General features: G+C 31.6%; 2 protein-coding genes across 3 annotated transcripts; both read right to left on the reverse strand.

Annotated features, from left to right (window-relative positions):
• Positions 1–5103, reverse strand: LOC108205691 (protein REVEILLE 6). Of its 2 annotated transcripts, XM_017375710.2 has the most exons (9): positions 4663–5078; positions 4234–4291; positions 3620–3743; positions 3371–3526; positions 3162–3269; positions 1981–2090; positions 1034–1093; positions 480–600; positions 1–396 (listed from the first exon to the last, which is right to left on the reverse strand). In XM_017375710.2, the coding sequence occupies exons 1-8, from the start codon at positions 4905–4907 to the stop codon at positions 493–495; spliced, it is 969 nt and encodes a 322-aa protein (XP_017231199.1). In that variant the 5' UTR covers positions 4908–5078; the 3' UTR covers positions 1–396; positions 480–492. The 2 variants fall into 2 exon arrangements, with proteins under 2 accessions (XP_017231199.1, XP_063944580.1); XM_064088510.1 differs by having other exon boundaries at positions 1–600; positions 4663–5103.
• A 5606-nt stretch (positions 5104–10709) lies between these two features.
• Positions 10710–12887, reverse strand: LOC108206132 (heavy metal-associated isoprenylated plant protein 39). The gene is made up of 3 exons (XM_017376325.2): positions 12630–12887; positions 12175–12250; positions 10710–11465 (listed from the first exon to the last, which is right to left on the reverse strand). The coding sequence occupies exons 1-3, from the start codon at positions 12633–12635 to the stop codon at positions 10906–10908; spliced, it is 642 nt and encodes a 213-aa protein (XP_017231814.1). The 5' UTR covers positions 12636–12887; the 3' UTR covers positions 10710–10905.
• Between the last annotated feature and the right edge of the window lie 5346 nt (positions 12888–18233).

Here is an 18233-nt window from a genome sequence, read left to right on the forward strand (position 1 = left end):
TCTGCAAACTGCCATACTTCAGGGATGTAATGAACCCAACAATTATACAATCCCGGCACATGAGTAATCTCTGGGTACAAACTACAAACAATTTCACTTGAATACTAATTCAACATCTTTCACTAAAGCTTTGTAATTTTCAAATTAATACATCAACAAACTAGCTTTAACTCTGTAGATACATACAACCCGAAAAACAAGGTTGGAACCAACACAACATATATGCACATTTGCTAACTCTTTCCTGAGATATCACCACAAGTCCACAACTACTCAAACAAATGCATCATATGGGAGGATTTTACAAAGCATGAAATCTCTCGGAAGCTGGCAAACATTCCTTATCATCATTAGCAGATTCCAGCGAGATGAACACTGCTTAGGTTTCGTGTCAACCTTGTGGTGCAGTTGACAATGAGCAGAATGAGGCCATGGAAGCTAAAGATTACAAGCATAGACAGAAAAATGTGTCTTTCTACCTATTTCAACTTTCTAGATGGATAAAATTGCATCTGTGTGCTGATTTGGATGCATATCAATGAAAGAACTACCAGTTTTACTGTTCCCAGTGTCCGGATCATATGATGAGATTAACCTTCTCTGCATCAAATCAACAAGGAGAATAAAAGAAGATTAAAAACGTGGAATGAGTAAAATATATTTTCTCTGTGCCTTATTAGAGCCAGGTATGCATCAAATGCTAAACTTGCACCTCAGAAATGATTGTGTGTGAAACAATTTGTCACTGTATTACTCAGGTGACCAATAATCTTGAGATGCATTGTGATTTGTGAAAGAGCTTAAACAAATTATGATCATAATTCCCTTATAGCATCCAAATTCAAGCTCCCCTCCTGAATTTTAGTGGGGGTACCCAAAGAAAGAGAAACTCTGATATGCCCATGAACCTTGACCTTATGCTTATTTAGCAGCAATATTAAATTTTGCCCCCCCCCCCCCCAGCATGATATAATTGTGCCAATATAGACTGAAAAGTCGTGTAGCACTGTAGATGACTGGGAAGATGACTTACATGATTTTCAAATTCAGGGCTAGTTAAATTTACGGCAAGATTCTTCATCAGCATCAGTACCTGAAAAACAAACAGCCAGATCAGCAGATTAAAAGGGCTTCCATATCCTTTTTTTTTGGTCAAGTTTTATGTAAATGTTGCCATGTTTTGTTGTCAATTGACAATTGCTACAAAATAATTCATATACAAATGCAACTTTGATGAAGGACAGGAAAAGAAGAGCAGAGGGTGTAGAAACTACAAACACCGTGAATAGTTCTTTGTTATAATCTTCCTAAATTTACAACAGAAATAGAACAATGAGGCAAAGGCCTTCAATACTCTTTAAAGTAAAGGGTTGTGGCAGGGCCAAATGTGTCAGTTATCTGATCAAGCTAAATCAAACAAGAAAATGTGGCTATTGTTGACCAGTATTTAACTACCATTGGGTATTTCCTTATCCGGACCCCATGTTTTGGATCAAAAAGCGATTACGTTATAAACTGTGTATGAATATGATAAAAGTCGGGAAACCTGAGTAAAGAAGGGGATGTTTAAATACAACCCCTACCAATATTTCGGCTGTCAGCTAAGAATGCAGACAAGCATAGTCAAAATGACTAGATTCGTGACCCTTGCTACTGGAGAACACAGATACAAGATTTAGAATGTATGCATAAGTAAATAACTGAGATATGTTCCGCCTCCTGGGGTAAGATTCATTTTTATAATATTAAAAATAATTTATGGCAGTCACTTTACAACAATTACACTGTCAAACAATTAAGACAACACTTGGGGGTTCACTATGTGAAAGTAATTTGAAAACTACATTGAGTGCCTGATTGGCATTGGATGATATGACACGAACATTGAGTAGCACTTTGGGAGTTTGGGTGATACGACCCAATTTGGAATCTATGCAGATACAGAAAGATAAATCATTATAGTCTTAGAAGCAGAAATACCGTCTCAATATTAATTGGGTCCATCATCTTTAGCCTCTCCATGTGCCCACTTGCATTGGAATCAAAGACACTACCAAGGAAGCTGTAAACTTGAGCAAAATCTGGCATAACTGCAATGAAATATAATATGAGCTTGTCAGAAGAACAATATGCGATTATAAATGATCTCCTCTGGACAACTAGAATATGCAAAATACATAGTGTAGTGAATGATTGCATAATATTAGGGACATTTGATACGATGCCGAAATATATATATTATTCCAATAAATTGAAGTTTGACAATTCCCAAAAGTGTAAAAAAAGATATATGTTTAATGCTAACCCCTACAATCCCCAAATGTTCAATATATGATTTTATTAATACTATAATGGTAAAATCCTCAATAACTGATTTTGTCAGGCATTTACAGATATTCCTGGGTAACTAAGTCTGCAGTTTGTCGAGATTAGTATGCAGTTCTGTAGCAATTTTCTAATATAAACAACCTATTAAAGGTTCAACATTTTGATGAGATTCATTTTGTCCCTGTCAAGGAGTATAATTTGTTAGGTATCTGACTACTAACAATAACTTTGAATGTACCACGACATTAGGAGTTCTTCATTGTTATTTATGCATGCAATGAATGTGATTAAAACACTCTAATATTCTATCTCTTGAAATTCATAATAACTGAAAATCTTATTTTGGGAGGCCTTAGTACAAGATGACATGTAATTTAAGCTTGTCCTAAATTTGTTAAGAAAAAATTATAAATATATAGGCACCACAATACACTATGTTCTACGGACATGATTTAAGATTACCGGAAAATTGATCACCATGTATGAAAATTGCCTATCACCTTAAATATAAAGACAGAGGGTGAAAAGAAATGCAGGCATTACCGCCTTATTGAGGTATCTACTTTTCATTCAGAAACACAAGCAAAATAAATCACGTAATGCCTTATTTAATAACTTTAGCTGGCCTTCGAAGCAAGTTTAGCAGTATGACTAGACACGATAGAAGACAAATTGGAGCTTACGTTAGATGAGAATATGAAATCAATAAAGAAGTGGCACCAGAGATAATTAATGCTGATGCGGACATTTCTATAATATTTAAATAAGGATATTAGTTATCAAACAAAGCGTCAAGCACGACTGATATGTCACAGCACACATATTCTACTAACCTTTTATTGTTTGCTTTACTTTTCTGTCATTCATCGTCTCCCCAGTTGGCCACATCTTTGGATCGTTACTATTGCTACTATAGCTACTGTTATGCACTTCATTTGGTCCTGGCACCCCGGCATTATCATATTAGATGCAAAGCAAATACATAAACTTACAGGATGAGCATCCTTTAGGAACATATAAGATATGAGAACAAATATGACACCTGCTGCATTAAAAGGGGGCAGGATATTGTTGTTCCAGGAAGACATGGCTGAAATGCTGATAGGTATCATCGGCACTGCTACTGCTATTGAATTTGGAGATGCTACAGAACCAGGGATAGCAGCTGACGATTGGAAACCTCCTGTAACTTGAGAGGCTGAAGCAACCAAGTTTTATCAGTGTAAGCATTGTAATATCTCAGATGACATATTTAAACTTCAGAAATAGGAGATAAGAATAAGAAACCAACCATTTTTCGGGGCTTTCTGCGGATATGGGTGAGCTGCTTTCCGCTTTGGACGAGGGGGAGGAACATGCTCACTTGTCCCGTTCTTTTGTACTTTCTGAAAATATTTTTGTGCATGGCTACGTATCTGCGGATATTATCTTTTATTATGTACTAATACATGCAACAAAGAATCATATTAATGATGATTTGCAGTAGTCCATTTTCTCAAACCGCTCACATGAAATTTTTGTCAGAGTGTTTCTAAACTCAAGTAAGTCGATGGAAAATTTTGAGGCCCTCATAAATGAAATTTTTAAATAAATACAATTATTTTTATCCTAAAACAGCTAAGCTAATATGAGACGTGATTGATAGGAAATGTAGTTGGCCGTTTCAACTTTCAACCAACCATTAATGTGAATTTTGTTATCAGGTCTTGACATGCGTGCAGCAACAACTGTATCATGTCACTCGGACTGCAGCAAAAAGAGTATCTCTATTTTAAATCTGAACATTATACTCCGCATCTAATTAAGTTCATGTTTAGCATATAGAAAATCATATGCTTAATAAAGACCTCGTTTACTACTCGAGGCGGATGATCAATGAATCTAACTGGTAAAAAACAGCATTACCTGGATAACTGTCTTTGATCCAACAAACGCTTCTATCTTCTTCCAATCGCGATCGAATCTAGGATATCCATCAAAAGATAAAGAGACACATAATCAAAATACTTAGTAGGCAAAACACAAGCTAGTTTCAACAGAAAATTGCCTTCCTAAATATTTAATTTATCTCAAGCTGCAATTCCCGCATAAAAACTGGATCTATCGTATACAGGATCTACATACACCTACAAGGAAAGAATACTACATATTCAAAAAAAGAAAATTCAAGAGTGATTCTACAAAGTCCTCGCAAACAGACATAACCTAACACAACTAAACTAATACAATGCATTAATTTAATAAAAGTCCCAAGAATTAAATTTCCATTTTATTATCTTTTTATCCCAACAAATTAACAATAAAAAACAAGTCGTAAGAGAGAAATAGTCATACAAGTGGAGAGCTTCAATAAACTTGTCATGTTCTTGATCAGTCCAAGTCTCTCTGGACTTGGTTATAGTATAAGGCTTCCGGATCTTCTTGCTATTCGGATCCTCCGACCCATAATTCATACTTGAATTATCAGCGACAGCCGCATCATCTTGTGCGAAAGGGAGACAATCAAGCCCTGCAAAAGTCCCCATCTTTATCACTCTCTGGCAATCTTTACTTGGTGGGCTTGGATAAAAAGACACCATACATACATGAATATGTGCGTCGGCAATCAAGGTCGTAGAATTTAATAGTTTGGGTTGTTTTGTGGGTTTCTGAGGTTGTTTCAATAGATGTAAAGTTTGGTTTATAATGAAGTGTGTTGTATATGCAAGAAAGAGAGACAGGACAGAAGAGATGAAAAAACTAGAAAGAGGTGGAGGGAGTGGTCATGGAGGCAACAAGGACAATATTGGTAGAACGAGAATTGATGCGGTTGTACACGTGGCAGTAAATGAGTGACAGGTATTTGGTACTCGTACCAGAAATTAGAAATAAAGAGAAAAAAGTAAGTGGTTTTGCCTCCCCTTATTTTTGCAAAAGACTTTAAGAAAATAATTATATTTGTATGTTTATTTTTGAATTATTCAGAATTTTCTTTTCTTTCTTAATCTAATTAATTTAGATATTTACTTATTTATTTCCAAATTAAATAAATTATTTTCTGAAAATAATGAACACAATAATTTTCAATAATATTGAACTTTTTTGACATATTAGAAATGAGAAAAAAGAAAATATATTTCAAACTCCTTTTTTTTTTTATGTTACCAAAGTTATATTAACTACAGTATCATCCAACATTTGTGAGGCGAGCAAGAATCTCTCCGGCAAACTTTAAAATTCTCTCCGTTCTTGAAAAAGTAGCCGACTCCGTTATATGATACGGGATTTTTCATTAGTTTTCACCGGTGAAAAATTTCAAACTCTTTTATTTAATTTACTTTCTTTAATAACCTTCTTTTCTTGGAAAGGATTTATATATTTTTATCAAGTTTGATTTGTTTTTTAGATCTACGCCGTTGAAACTTTCGATTTTTACTTTTTTTCCGATTCAAGCGGAGTTTATTGGATTTGAAAGTTAATCGCCTATCTCGTGGATTCGATTAGTTTTTTATTTTCAGCTTACTTTTATTTCGTTCTTCTATTTCTATTTTCAGGTTGTTTTCTCTTTTTGGTGATAGGTTAGTTTTCACTTTTTTGTTATGATCAATGGTCTTAAATATGAAATCACAGTTTTAATCAATAATTCAAACGATAGCTCCATGATGAAGTGCCGTTAATTGAATGAGAAATGGATACGTATATTTATATATACATTATTTTCAAAAAATCGTTTAACCATATTTCCACAAGAATATGCGACAACAATTTACTGTTTGTTCAATTCAATCTTTGTTGTAATGACTATTATTACATTAACACCTTTATTTAGAAAAAACACTGTCATCCTTCTATTTTGTTAATATTGAATTACATATTTATTCGTATATTAAGTTTTTGATTAAATAAAAAACAAAATTGATGTTTGAAAAAAAATTTAAAAAATGAAAGAGATCTTGTAATTAAAAAGTGTCCAGGATATAATTTAGTTTCTCCTTCTAATAAAAAATATTTATATAAAACAAGATATATATGCCTTTTTGGAGTTAAAGTTATAAGAAAAAATTATACAGGTGATCTTATTAAATTATTTAATATTCATATATGGTATCCAGTTAATGAATAACAAACTTTTTTTATAATAAGAATAAATCTCAACAAATATGATTCGAAAATTCACCGTAATAATTATTTCATTCAAGAAAGTTCATCATCTAACCGTCGAACATATGACCGGAAAATTTAGACAATAAAATTTTAATGTCCGAAAAGAAAGACCTGTTTTCTTCTCAGCAATCTGAAAAAATAAACAAAAGAAACAAGAAAAAATAAAAAATTATATTATACAAGTACAAAAATGTATCTAAACTAATATCTCATATTTAATATTATTGAAAACTTTTAAGGAAGAGTTAAAAACTGATTATTATTTTTTTAAGAAATTCAAAAGACAGACTGCACAGTTCAAAATACAGGTACTTAACTATTTTTATCAAACTCATGGGTTACAGATTCTGTTCTCTATTTTGTACTCTGTGAGATCAGTTTGGGTGTGGGCTCTAGGCTAATAAAACGGCAAGCCCGTGTAGGGCATCTTTGCATATTTTTGTTCTGGTTTATATTGGACCTCCTTTTGTAATTAGCTGGGCTCCTGGTCCGGCAAACTATAATATAAATATATTTCGTTTTAGTTTGGGATGATATGATGAGGCAATTTTATTTTTTATTTGAAAAAAAAAACTTATCAAAAATATCATTTTTTTTAAATTATTACTTTCTAAAAAATGAAAATCAAGTCTGCAACTAAAAAGGTAATATGATTTTCAATTTGTTTTAGTAATTTGCAATTTTTTTAATGATTTGCGATCAAATATAATGCAAAGTAATTTATTTTGGGAAGAAAATTGGAGTTGTTTAGATTGGATTGGATATCAGTTTTGGTTGAATGTGATTGTATTAGTTAGCAGTTACCACAAAGATAAATTTAAAAAAAATTAGAAAAATAGTATTTTTATAAGTTTATTAAAAACTAAACGGATTTTGGTAAGAAATTAATAAAATGTGTATATTTTCAAAAAACCCAAAGCATAATTGATACAGTGGAATTTTTTAAATTGATATCAAGAATAAAATCAGATAAAAATATTATCTAAATGAGATTATAATTTTATTAATTACTATTTAGTGTAGATTCTATATGTAAAGAATTATATAAATATATGAGTGCTGTAATAAAATAATATAGCAGAGTTGGATAACTCAGTGATTAATAGTTTACCTCTTTGGTTTTGTAAAAAAAAAAAAAAAACAGTTTACCTCTTTGGTCTCATATTTCGAAAATGATTTTAACATTTACCTTTTAATATATTTAATTGTTCCAAGAGCCAAAAGTATTCTTGAAGAATAAATACAAACACATGGTATATATGTAAAGGCCTTTGTAGGATTACATTTATAAAAATTCGCATCTGCACTCTTCCAATTCAGTTCTGCTCAGCGCTCACCATGCAACGAAAGTCACGAAACTGTAGTGCAGCAACAGGACCTGATCGATATAGGCACGGCCTGAAAACATTTTTATAATATCTTTTTTATTTTAAATTTTATAAAATTGCAAAAATATCCTGAAAAATTTGAAACAAATAAATTTTTTTCGGAAATTTAGTTCCCTCCGTACAAACTTTTTCCAGATCAGCCTATGGTAGCTGGTATATGTGCAGGGTTTGCACTCTGCATACATATAGATAAACTAACAAACAAAAAAATCATGTAAAAAAAACACGGTTTTAACGTTTATCGAGCATGAACGTTTCAGCATGATATCAGCTGCAACTTATTGATTAGGATTATATTTTTATTCTTATTCAAAAAAAAAGGATTATGTTTTTATTCTATAATCTTTCTTTGTGTTTTTATCTCATATAGCATGAATGTTGCAGGTATACTTGCCCACTGCATTCTATCAATATTTGCAGCGACAGGGTCACAGGGAAAGGACAATATGCGGACATCATATATTACAGTACTGTAGTATATACTGTACTACTCTGTCGTTTACAAAATACTACAGTATATTATTATGCTGATTAATTATATTGTTTTCCATAATCACTATCTTTAACTGTGTAAAATTCCTTAACATTGCTAAATAAAAAAGATAAATATTATGTAAAATTTAGCTATATTTGCCGAATTCTTATATTGTGATACGAAACTCTACATCATTAGTTATTTTATTATGTATTTAATATAATTATTATATTATATTATATTATTGTATTTTAATTAATTATTTTAAAATAACTCTGCATTATTTATGAGGTAAGGTTTTGTTAGGTTTTCATGGTGGATATACAAGTGGATCAACAGAGCTGATGTGTACTCCACCTATATGCTACTTGTAGAAAGTTTAAATATTAGTAGCTAAATTATTTGAATTTACAAATACTCCTGAGTATGTAGATTTGTGATTGCAACGACACCTAAAATTTCATGACATTTACATGTTTGTCTCTATATATTTGATCAACTAGTAGCGAGATTATGGAATTAGAATCTGGGGTGTGGAGTCAATTTCTCTTTATTTGACGAAAGGACATTTGCATAAATGAATGTAAGAGATTCAAAATACCAAACTTTCATTTTCATACTTTTGTCTAATCAAACCGACTATCTCATGTATGAGCCCCACCCATTTCACCTCTTTTTTGTTTATGTTTGTATTCGCCACAAATTCATTTCCAAAAAGCATCAAAGCTTTTGTTGAATGTGTTTATGCATATTCTATTGTATCAGCAAACGAATTCAGACCACAGGAAGCTGGAGTCCCATGCGTATGAAAAATTTGAAGAAAAATTGGGCCACAAACTATAAATTAATGAGAGTCGGACGATTCATTTCATCTCTTGTCTTTTCGAATCCATGATCTCCTGTAATTATAATGACACAAACCCTGTAGAGTGATCGAGTGAAATACATTTAATCTTATTTTTTTCGAACCACTGACCTCGTGTAAGCAGAATCGGAAAGCTGCTTACGAAAGGTTATTGATTTTATAATAATTTGAAATCAGGGATGAAAGTTGTTTGCAACCATACATATGTGAAGAAATGGATGTCCAACACCCAAGTGGACTCCATACACTTGTCGCCACAAGAAAATATGTACCATTTTCTATCTAGACATGTACTCTAAGACAAATTAGTTACTTGGGTATATTCTTCTACAAAAATCATTCAACTGTGTGGACTCGTTATTTGAGCTTAAACGAAACGAATTTTATGTATTTGAGTTTAATTTTGAAAACAGAATGAATATAAATATAATGTAAATTATACATTACGTAATTAGGTAATCTAGGTAATTACGAGTGTGTATTGTATCAAGGACTCTTTGGTAGCTAGTCAACTTCAAATTTAAGTATAAAAACTGATCTTTTCTTCATTTTGAAACTAGCTGGTTATGCAAAAAAACTGTAGATGCATGATACTTCCTTTGAATATAGACCTTGTCTGTTGGTTGGTGAGAATTGAGAAATCTTCATATAGTAGATCCCAACAAAGAGCTCTATATATCTTCTTCACGAAGCAGCCATCAAAAATCAATATCTCCACTCCATTTTACCTGTCCGCTGCCTTCGTATGTAGACTAAAATGTACTTAAATTTTAATCACAAATATATGATGACTAATCCGGGTGCGCAGATGATTAAGGTGTGTGGTGGTTACACTGAGAAGACATGAAATTCCGCATAATTCAAAAACATACAAGTACTATTATTGCATGCATATGACAGCAGGGATTGTTCACACAGCACAGGCCATGAGGCCAGCTAAGTATAAGACTAAGTAGATTCGCAAACAACTCGAAACCAGAGAATTCATGTGGACTCGACTAGCTTCTAACTCATTACACTCTAGATAAACAACTCAAAAGGATATGCATAGATTTGTCCTGTATCATGATTCTGAATTAATTAATCAAGACAAGGAACATGATTAAACAAAAAAAAAACACTGGATATTGCAAGAACTCGTAAGCAAACTGTTTCGACTTTGAATTATTAGCAGACTTTTGAATCCAAGTAAAAGATACTTGTAACAAACAATGGCTCTTCAACAACGCAATTTCTCAACAAACTTCATACTGTTACTGTAGAATGATATCCTCCATACTGAGATATAACCAACACAATCAGGGTCAAGCTTCAATTCTCTCCGTCTTGAAATGATCATATTTATATTCGCCACCTTTTTCCGTAGAGGAAGATTTCCTATGACCCGATTTTTTTCTTGGAAATTAATATCTATTCAGTAAATAGGATCAATAATCTGAATCCATGTCATGCTCAAATGACCCATTTCTGGCCGGAGGAAGCATATAACAATAGTATAATACAAAACATGTTTGCGGTGTTCATCAAAATTTTATTTATTTGTATAAGCACAACTTCATTCTGAAGTCAATTTAGGATAAAGCATTTAAATTCTATACACAAGGGGGTAGTTCTCTGTTCTTCAGCACCTTCTCAAATTTGCATGAACCAGGTACGAATCCAATTCCATTGATAAGAAAGAAACATGGCTATGCCCTCTTACCGATTTAGCAGATGACACAAGTACTCGGACTGTGGTCTTCCACGACTGGCTGAGCATAGTAGTTTGTGTTCATCGGGGGGTTGTAATACGTGTGAACCGGAGGAGGAGGATAATATGTGTTCATCGCAGGATAATATGTGTTCACATGAGGAGGATAGTAGGCGTTCCCTGGAGGATAATATGGTCTATATGGTATAATCTTAGGTGCCATTGCCATAGGCTGTGGTTGTTCGGTCTTTTTCTCTCCTTCCTCTTTTTTGGGCTCTTCTGCTTTTTTGGGATCTTCCTTTTTCCCCTCTTCTTTCTTCGGTTCCTCCTTACCTTCTTCCTTTTTCGGTTCCTCTTTGCCTTCCTCCTTTTTGGGTTCCTCTTTCTTGGCTTCGTCCTTCTTAGCTTCTTCTTTCTTCGGTTCCTCTTTCTTCTCGGGCTCTTTTGCTGGACCTACTGATATTATGTCTGTCGACTTCCAAAACTTGCGCAATTTGCTCACAACAGTCACTGGATCCACCGTTCCAGTTATCGTTAATTTCTTATCCTTCATGTCCATGGAGATCATATCAATCCCTACACAATAATTGATACCAGATTAGTTCCGCAACTGTAAGAATAGATTATCTTAAGGACAACAACAACAATGAGTTATGACTTGTGAGGCTTTTAGTTCTCTAATTCTCCAAGTTCATTTTTTTATCTAACACATCCTCGAATTCAAGCATAACTTGATAATAGTTGGGATCATACAAGACAAATGCAAAGGGAAAAATGAGATGACGTACATATTGTATATTCTATTCAACCAGATCCATTAATTTCATTCTAAATAATTTTTCAGAATGTCAGTGTCTGTAATGCTCTGCAGTCTATACTATGTCATCGTGGGGATGCCAGCACATTAGCCACTAATTACACTAAAAAAAATCGAAGCAACACCGCAACAGCAATACACTTCCAAATCAGCAGAAACTATTTGAAAGTTCCTTCCTTCCAAATTCTTTCCAGTATAACTTCATTTTCGTTACCAAGAGACTGATGAGACAGTCCATCTACTTATTTCATAACCTGCTAGTAGTAAGTAGTCACTCTAATGCACGTAGCTTTAAAAATACTAAAATTTTTCAGATAAATATATCTGAGATGGTTCTTAACACCTACAAAAATTTAGCAATTATACGAAACTTAGGCTACCAAATTGGTTGTTCAAAATCAGATACATAAGGCAAAATTCGGTATCACCATGAAAATTAACGGCAAATGTCACAGAATATTCGGATACCTGGAAGAGTCGAGACGATCTTCAAAGCCTTTCTCTTATCTCTGCCATCTTCCACCTCCAGTTTCAATATAAATTTCTGGGGGAAACAAGTACAGAAAAAAAAAATTATAATCTAAAATACAACAGCTACATATATAATCATGTTGATGAAAAATCAGGTATGATCTTAAATCATCACAGAGTATACTAAAAAAGGCTTTGTAAACAAACACACAAGTTTACATAATTAGAGATTTGATGCAATACAATTTAATTTTTAATCACCCAAAAAGTGAAGTTAAAAAACTTGCTTAAGAACCATACAAATTATCATGACCCACAAAGAATCAAATAAATCGTTAAAAGCAAAAGTGACTAATAAATTACGAATGGAAGGAAGAACATGAGGACTGAAAGGTAAGGAATAAGAAAGTGAATCAGAATCAAAGTTTACATGTATAAAGAAAGAATCAAACCTTCATTATCAGAGGGCTTGCTGAAGAAACTGATAGTTAGGATAAGAAGTAAGAGAAAGGATGAGTATAAACTGTGGATAATAAAGTAAGAGAATGATGAAAAGGGGAGAGATAGAGAAGATGAAAATGAGTATGGTTTTCTATGTATAGAGAGGGTGGTGATGAAGAGGTGGCTTTGGAGGGACAGAAATAAATACCAAGAAAATTATGAAAGAAAACAAGGAATGCAGAGTAGGAGAGAGAAAGAAAGTTGAGTAGAGAGAGATTTGAAAGTGGATTTGGTATGTGAAGTGAATCAAAAGGGGTAATAATGAAGTTACAGATGCTGCATGTCTTCATTTTTCTGTACTTGGACATGTTTTTACCTTTGCAAAAATGACTCCTCTATTTTATTTTTTTTAGAATTTATTTGAAGTAATATAACCACATTCTTTTTACACGAATGATAGACGTCTGATGAGCGAACCCAGCCGGTGGGCTGTGACTGTGATCCATGAACGCCGTAAACTTAGAATGGACCTAAGGGCTGAGGGAAGTCCAAACACTACATGGACTTTAGACATTTGAATAACTATATGCCGCATTTGACTTTTTACATCTTTCTCCATTTGAATAACTATTGTCTATTTGTCTTGAGCAGGGGCTCTTGGGCCAGGATATACACAATCACTTAATCCTATTTCCCAGGGGCCCGTGTAAGCATGCATTTAGCCGCCCATTTGATTTTTATATTAATTTATCTGTCTCATCCTAATACCAAAATGTTTTCACCTTTCTTCATCAGACCACAATTTCAATATGGCAGATAGTTACCTATCTTTATATTATCAACACTTTTGGCGATCATGGAAATGGAAGTTATTTTGCTTGTCACGGGTCTCCTCTTTCATTTACATGCCGGTCTTTCTATTTTATAATTCTTTAGCCCTGTCCTTCATTTATTCTTTCAAATTAATAAACACACATTATTATAATCTTATATACAAATGCAACCTCAATTACAACATAAAAATTAATCATTTCCAACCAATGTTATAATCTCGCATACAATTTTGATCATATTTTTAAAAATAAATTTGAAAACAGAAATAATTTTTCCAACTTCTCTTTCTTTTATTATGTAAACTAGTTGAGAAGCCGCGCTTTGCGGCGGCCTATAAAAATTATATTAATGATTCAATATTAATATTCGCAGAATAAATAATTTTGTGGCTGTCTATCAAAAGTATATTAATGTTTCAAAATTAAAATTCGTAGGATAAAATAAATTTTATATTATAAAAATCTTACCAATACTAATATATATAATTACAAAATTGGATTATAATTCATGGTGAAAAAAAAAATAAAAAAATTTATACACGTAATTAAAAATTTAAACCATGACGAATCTTAATTGTATTTGTGTTTTTTCTAAAGTAATCATGTTCTTACATTGTCACACTCCTCTAATTTTTTTGGATTGATTGTGCACAAAAACATCTAACTTAAATCTGTGAGATAACGGTCTATAACTACCCTTACTTGCAGCAACCTTTATTTTTTAATACTGTATAAACAACCCCACTTAAAAATTGCTTGAACGAAAAAACAGATAATGCATGAATAATTTTTTCTTGTATACAAAGTAAATCGTATAAAAATTCACAACAACAAACATGTTCGATGAACAAAACGAATATTATAAAAGAATAACCAACAAACATACATCACTAATTGTTAGTTTATTGATATCATCCAACAATACCATGTCTAAGACTATATTCTTTTCCCATGTTTGGATATGTCGACTCCAACATAACGGTCTACAACTATCTTTGCTTGCAATAATTTTTTTTTTGTAATACTGTATAAACAGCATCCACTTATTGTTGCAGAAGAACGGTGCTACAGAGTTAGAAATCGAGATCGAGAACTATGACCAGAGAGAGATAGGGTTGTGGTATTGAGATAGAGGAGATTGTGTTTATATGATCCAAAACCCTATAATCTACAGGGATATTTATAGGTGCAGAGAGACTTGTGTGCTACCTTTTCCCATAATTAAATAATTTGAAACAAAATCAGATTAAAACTTTCAAGCTACTATATTCCATAAATAACCTGAAACAAAATCAGATTCTGAAACTTGCTTCAAATATATCCGAAACTAAAAAAGGTAGTTCTGATTTTTGATATTTTTTCATTCAAAAATTACAGAAAATTAGAAAAATAGAACGGAGTGATGTGAGAGGCGCCACCTACACGCCCCCTCGCTTCTCCTTCATATAAGTATATTGATTATATTTTTTATCCTAAATTTAAGAAAAATCAAAAGACTGAATCGAACAATTTTAGAGACGCCCGCATCCTCCTTTATATATATATACTAGTGAAAAAAGCCGCGCTTCGCGGCGGCGTGATAAATTTTGATACGAATCAGTATTATAATAGCATAAAAATTATTTTGAGTTATCTTCCCGTTAAACATGTCACTAATAAAAAATATTATAATTAGTATAGAAAATTGTTTAAATGACCATCATGTCAAACACAATACTAATAATAAAATTACTTCGAACTCCCTCTCCCATCAAAGATAATATTAATCCATAATCATTATTTTAATAATAAAATTAAATATTATAATTTAGATCAAAATTAGTTTGAGCTGTGAAACAAGCTCGCGCGAAGTCAAGGAGAGTGAAGAAGTTAGAGGAAAAGGGTCGGTGGAATATCAATCTTTGATCACTGAAATTAGAAGAAAGGTGGAAAAAAAAGCCGGAACCAAAACTTGAGTATCTAAGATCTACTGTCAACAATTCGGTCGCCGCCGTCCGCCTCCATCTCCGGTCACTACTCCGATTTTGCCGCCACCAGTTCCTAAACACCACAGTAGTGAAAAGTGAAGGGGATTTCAAGTCAGATTGTTCTCATTTGTTCGTAAGAATTTTGCCGGGTTTTGTCTTTAGGTTCTGATCTCCTTACTCGTCGGAATTCCGATCTGATGATGTTTTACGGGCTTTATTTTAAAATCGATAACATCATTCTTTTATTTTATTTGTATTCAAATTCTCTCCGTCTCTTTGGAAGGTACATCTTTTTATGTTTGTTCCGTGTTTTTTGTTTGTTTTATTAGCTTTCATATTTTACTATGATAGTAGATGTACATGTGCAAGTTTATTTCTCTTCTCTTCTGGGTTTTTTTGGGTGATTGGATTCTTTTGTAAATTTGTTGAAGTTTGTTCGGATTAGGTTGTGAATTTTGTTGAAGTTTAGTAGCCTATGTTTTTCTAACTTGTTTTGTCTTGGCCGGATTTAGTGTGGTTGGTTACAAAATAGTCGAAAACGGGGTTTTGTTTTAATATTCTATATGTATTCTTTGTGTTCTCGGTAGTTCTTGGTTCGTGTATGTGTTTAGTGTGTGTTTGATCTTTCAACATTATAAGTTTTATTTTTTAAAATTGTTTTTAGTTGCATGTACGAATAGATTATTGATTTGTTTTGATTTGAATAGATTATTGATTTGAATATTAAATCTCTATAATTGGTGCCATCTTTAATTTTATTTAATTGGCTTTAATAGTAGTAAATGATATATTTAATTTTAGCTATATTAAATCTCTAGTTGAATTGCTTAATTTGTGCTAATTTTTGGAATTTATTTGACTTGTTTGATTGATGATGATTTTTGAATTTTTGTTTACCGAGTAATTGCTAATATATATATTTTTTAAATGTTTTAAATTCATTAATTTTATTTGACCGTAATAAATTCATATTATGGTGAGATATTTTACATTAAGTAGTGTTTGACTCTTTTAAATTGAATTGATTGATGTCATAATTTTTTTATAAATGATTTAATTGTTAATTGTGCCTTGATTGAGGCGAATTTGTACCATTCATGGGTGGCCATAAATGATGGCGTATATTTTGGCTTGTAAGAAGCAATCAAATATTTTTTAATTATTTTAGTGTATAACCAAAGATCCTTCTTTGGTTAGACTTTATTCTAATTTTTCAACTCCTGTAATATAAACACACACTTCTGAAATACTTTATTATTGGATATATTATCCTTTATAATTTTTAACTTATATAATTTTGTATATGAACTTATCTTCTTCTTTTTTCGTGTGTTTTTTTTGCAGGATCCTTGGAAGGTTTAAATGGGTATTTTCCTATCAGACATTAAAGCATTATTATCTAAGCGTCCGGAGATATCTTGCATGTCTTTCGGTTAGATGATAATCTTTTTTGAATGAATGAAATTCCCTGTAGCGGCTTATTGTATCTCGTGATACAACTCATCTACGAGTATGTAGACCCTGACTTATTGTAGCGGCTTATTCCCTGTAGCGGCTTATTGTAATATAATTCTTTTCTCTTTGGATTCTAAAGGTAATATAATTCTTTTCTTACTTAGGAATGCTAAAAGGAGTAAGATTATATTTATTTAAACTAACAATCATAAATAAAATATAATTTATATTTAGGATTTGTAGGGTAATACGTACGATTTTTATTTTTGATTTAGTCTTAAAATTTTATTTTAAATTTCGCATAGATTCTAAAGGATTGTAAAGATATTAATCATTAAAAAAACTAATAGCAAAAAAATTAGGTACATAAAAGAATAATAATGATTTGTAGGGTAATACGTACTATTTTTATTTTCGATTTAGTCTTAAAATTTTATTTTAAATTTCGCATAGAAAATAAAGGATTGTAAAGATATTAATCATTAAAAAAACTAATAGCAAAAAAATTAGGTACATAAAAGAAGAATAATTTTTAACTAATAAATAGGACTCATAAAATAAAAATAATTAACAAAAAAATAGGATATATAAAATAGGAATCATATATTGATTTTATAATAATGTAAATGATTCTTGATTAGTATTGTGTTTGACGGGCACGGGAGGCGGCCCAAACTAATTTTTATCTAAATAATAATAATTTTTTTATCAGTATTATGTTTGACGGAAAAGTGGCTAATATAATTTTTATCTATATTATAATATTTTTTTTGTTAAAACGGCGGTTCAAAATAATTATAAAAAAAAATAGGATATATAAAATAGAGAAGGAATCATATATTGATTTTATAATAATGTAAATGATTCTTGATTAGTATTGTGTTTGATGGGCACGGGAGGCGGCCCACACTAATTTTTATCTAAATAATAATAATTTTTTTATTAGTATTTTGTTTGACGGGAAAGTGGCTAATATAATTTTTATCTATGTTATACGGAAACATGACTCAAAATAACTTTTATGCAATTATAATAGTAATTCGTATCAAAATTCATAAAAAAGATTCTTAATTAGTATTGTGTTTGAGGGGGGCCCAAATTAATTTTTATATAATAATAAAAAAAATCTATTAATATTATGTTTGACGGGAAAGCGTCTAAAATAATTTTTTACCAAAATTATAATGTATTTTTTTATTAAAACTGGACCATGACTCAAAATAATTTTTCTCCAATTATAATCTTTAAATTTATCATAATTATAATAATTTTTTATTTGTATTGTGTTTGACGATAGGAAGACTCAAACTAATATCAATATTATAATTTTTTGTTTTTAGTATTGTGTTTGACAAGAGAG

This window comes from Daucus carota, chromosome 2, assembly GCF_001625215.2.
Source record: "Daucus carota subsp. sativus chromosome 2, DH1 v3.0, whole genome shotgun sequence".
NCBI lineage: Eukaryota > Viridiplantae > Streptophyta > Magnoliopsida > Apiales > Apiaceae > Daucus > Daucus carota.